This window comes from Daktulosphaira vitifoliae, unplaced genomic scaffold (assembly GCF_025091365.1).
Source record: "Daktulosphaira vitifoliae isolate Bord-2020 unplaced genomic scaffold, ASM2509136v1 Scaffold_3, whole genome shotgun sequence".
In the NCBI taxonomy this organism is placed as follows: domain Eukaryota; kingdom Metazoa; phylum Arthropoda; class Insecta; order Hemiptera; family Phylloxeridae; genus Daktulosphaira; species Daktulosphaira vitifoliae.
In genome coordinates, this window is record NW_026099574.1 from 10,419,843 (window position 1) to 10,424,005 (window position 4,163).

The 4,163-nt window shown below is 34.3% G+C and overlaps 1 protein-coding gene across 1 annotated transcript in view; it reads right to left on the reverse strand.

Moving 5' to 3' along the window:
• The window catches only part of LOC126902031 (uncharacterized), a 10,298-nt gene continuing 6,135 nt past the window's right edge, over window positions 1-4,163 (reverse strand). The window contains exons 3-5 of the mRNA XM_050679054.1: window positions 2,153-3,892; window positions 1,142-2,098; window positions 1-446 (exon numbers count right to left, since the gene is read on the reverse strand). Coding sequence (XP_050535011.1) covers window positions 1-446; window positions 1,142-2,098; window positions 2,153-3,892 — 3,143 coding nt within the window. The remainder of the gene's footprint in view (window positions 447-1,141; window positions 2,099-2,152; window positions 3,893-4,163) is intronic.

The window sequence follows — 4,163 nt, forward strand, 5'->3', positions numbered from 1 at the left end:
TTAATTCATTGTTTGATTGCCCTCAAAAGGTAACGGACATAATTGTCGTACCGCTCTATTAGTTTCACCGTTTGTAGTCTTAATTGTCGCAGAACGTACAACACCATCTTTACCATGCTGTACGCGACCCAACTTCCAATTCAATGACGCTACATTTTCATCGCGTAACATAACTATAGTGCCAACGTTAATATTAGGACCCTTGGCAGTTGACCACTTCACCCTTTCCTGTAATTGGGCTAAATATTCGTGTCTCCATCTCTTCCATAACATTTGGGAAAAATGTCGCACACGACGCCATCGATCTAACCGATTGGTTTGAATAACGGTTTTGTCCGCTTCTAGCACGGACATAAGCGACTCTCCAATTAAAAAATGTGCTGGTGTGAGGAGTAAAGGATCCGGGGAAAGAGTAGCCAATGGTCGAGAATTTAAGCAAGCTTCTGCTCTTATTAAAATAGTATTTAATTCCTCTTATGTTAAAAATGTCTCCCCTAACACCTTAAAAATTAAAGTTTTCATTGACTTCACAGCAGACTCCCACAAACCCCCAAAATGAGGCGAGCGCGCAGGAATAAATCGCCATTCCACGCCTTTTTCCGCAACATGCTAAATCAGCTGATTTTTGTGCTCTTCAGATTGAAATAAATCGTAAACTTCTTTTAAATATTTATTAGCTCCTACGAAATTTTTAGCATTATTGCTGTATAAGATTTTTGCAATCCCGCGTCTATTAAAAAATCTATCTAATGCATTTAAAAAAGACTTTGTGCTTAAGTCAGACACTAATTCAATATGAACTGCTTTTGTTGAAAAACAAATAAATATACAAGCGTAACATTTTAATATACATGTCCTTTTTCTAAGACTGTCCTTTATCATCAGCGGACCGGCAAAATAACAACCACTTATTAAAAAGGTTCTTCCCTGCTCAAAACGACTACTAGGTAGATCGCCCATAATGGGTTGTACTACAACCGATCTATGTCGGAAACATTTATTACAATGATGCAAAACCCCTTTTGCTGTCTTACGTGCGTTCAATGGTCAATAATTTAATCTAATCGTAGATAACATTGCCTGCGGGCCGCCGTGCATTAAACGTTCATGTTCGCGTAGAAATATTAACGCGTGTATTTACACTTATCACCAGGTAACACTATAGGATGACGTTGACATTCATCAATAGACAATGCATTTTTCAGTCTACCACCAACTCTAATTAAATGTTTATCGTCTAAAAACGGTCTTAATCGTAACAATTTACTTTTCTTTGACACCTCTTTACCGTTTATCAAACAACTAATTTCTTTGGCAAAATAATTATTTTGCACAATACGTATTAAATTAATATTTGCCCTATTTAATTCATCTGCATTTATAACACTTGTTTTAAACAATTTTTTATGTACTCTAATATCTATAAATCTTAAACAATAAGCCATAATACGTAAAATTTTATTTAAAGATGAAAATTTGTCTAACAAATTAGCTTCTTCTATTACATTACCAATAAATTTAGTTGTACTTTTTCTTTCCAACATATCGCTTGAAATTTCTAATACTCCATTATTTTGACTTGGCCATTCCGTTTTATCCTTACTCAACCAAGACGGTCCTTGCCACCATAACTGCATCTCATTCAACAACTTCGCTTCACATCCTCTAGAAAGTAAGTCGGCTGGATTATCCTGAGACCGTACATGAGCCCATTCTGATGGACAAGATAAATTCTGAATTTCACCAACTCGGTGAGCAACGAATGTCTTCCAATTTGTGGATGGAGAAGATATCCACGCCAAAACTATATTTGAGTTCGTCCAAAAGTACTTTTTTATAATATTTAATTTTAACTTTTCCATAACATTATAAGATAACCGTGCGAGTAATAACGCTGCGCATAGTTCTAATCTGGGTATAGAAATTACTTTTAATGGAGCTACTTTTGATTTCCCACAAATAAGCCTTAAACTATGTTTACCATCTATATCGGTGCATCGTAAGTATATACATCCACCATATGCCTTTTCTGATGCGTCCGAAAAACCGTGTATTTCTATTGACGAAATATCTTTTTCACACGTTATTTTTCGTGGCACTTTTAAATTATTCAAAGTTAACAAGCTCTCGCGATAATTTAATCAGTTTTCACTTATATTATTAGTTAATACTTCATCCCACGCTAATTTTATGTTCCATAAACTTTGAATGAAGAGTTTTGCTCTTATTATTACAGGTCCTAAAAGACCAAGCGGGTCATAAATACTGGCTACCTCAGATAATATTTTCCTTTTAGTTAAATCACTTTCCGGGTAAATGTTTAAATTTATTTTAAATATAAACATATCATTAGCGGGGTCCCACGTTAGACCAAGTATTTTTGTTATCGTTGATTCAAATGCACGTTCGTTATTTTTATTTTCAACCATGTCGTCTACAACTGTGTTTTTATTAGATAACCACTTACACAGCGACATACCGGCTCGTTGAAATATACAGATAAGATCGTCGCGTAACTGAACAGCTGATTCGATAGTGTCTGTGCCTCCTAAATAGTCGTCCATGTAAAAATTATTTTTTATTTCAGAACAAGCTGATGGATAATAATTTTCTTCCTGACTAGCTAAAGTACGTAAACAAGCAGTTGCTAAAAACGACGAAGGACTCATACCATATGTGACTGTTGTTAATTTATAAGTTCCTATGGGCATTGTTGGATTTTCTCTCCACAATATTCTTTGATAATCACAATGTTCAGAAGTTAAATTAATTTGTCGATACATTTTTTTTATATCTGCAGTTAAAGCAACTCTATGTTTTCTAAAACGTATTAAAATAAAAATCATATCGTCTTGTAAGACGGGACCTTTTAATAGTACGTCATTCAGTGACTTACCAGATGACGTTTTACACGACTCATCGAATACCACACAAAGTCGTGTTGTTGTGCTATTATAATTATATACAGTGTGGTGCGGTAAGTAACATATATGTTCCCCAACTATGGGTTTCTTTTCACTAATTTTCTGCATATGACCCAATATTTCGTATTCTTTCATAAATTTACTATATTCCTCTTTTAACTTTTCGTCTTTTTGCAACTTTCTTTCCATATTAAAATATCTCTTTTTTGCTATCTCGTATGATTCGCCTAATTTATAATTTTCCCCTTCTTTAAAAGGTAAATAAACCATAAATCTACCGACATCGTCTCGCTTAACCGTATTTTTGAAAAACTCTTTACATTTTTTATCTTCTAACGTTAGAGGCGCGGCTGTTCCTACTTCTTCCAAACACCAAAATTTAGATAACATATTTTCTAATTGATTTTCGTGATCAATCACTGCCGAATAACTAATAGAATGATACGCTTGACTACAGCCCGGATTTACTACTCCTGCAATTACCCAACCAAACTGCGTTTGTTGAAATATTGGTCCGTCCTCGGACGGTTTAATTTTACCCGCGCATAAAACATCAAAAAAGTGACCTGCTCCGAGTAATAAGTCTATTTTTTGCGGTACTGTGAAAGACGGATCCGCTAATTGAATACCTTCCGGAATAAAACATTTACTTTTTATATTATTCGACGGAATAAATCCTGTTATCTTAGGAACAACCAAACATTGTACTTCTATTTTGAATAAACTAATGCGCGATGTAATTACTACTGTAACCGCTGAAGTAATATTTTTTTTAGTACCTCCTATGCCAATGACACTGTGGTGTACTCGCGATTTACGCAACCTTAATAATTGTACCATATATTCACTTATAAAGTTACACTGTGAACCAGAACCCAACAAAATTCTACATTTTTCTTTTCCACCTTTAACATTACCTGCATAAGCTTCTACTGTTGACAACAACACTTGTTCGTGTAATTGAGCAGCTGCAATAGCGCTCGTTGATACGTTGAATTATCGTTTTTAGTATTATTATCTACTTTTATTTTTTGATTTAGAGTTATACTTAAATGCAGCANTTATTTTTTGATTTAGAGTTATACTTAAATGCAGCAATACATTGTGTGGTTTTGAACACTTTAAACAATAACGCGCTGTACATCTTTCACTATGCCGTCTCAAACAAATTTTACATAGTTTGAGTGCCACTGCCTTTTTAATTCTATTCGCAATTGATAATGAAATAAACTGTGGACA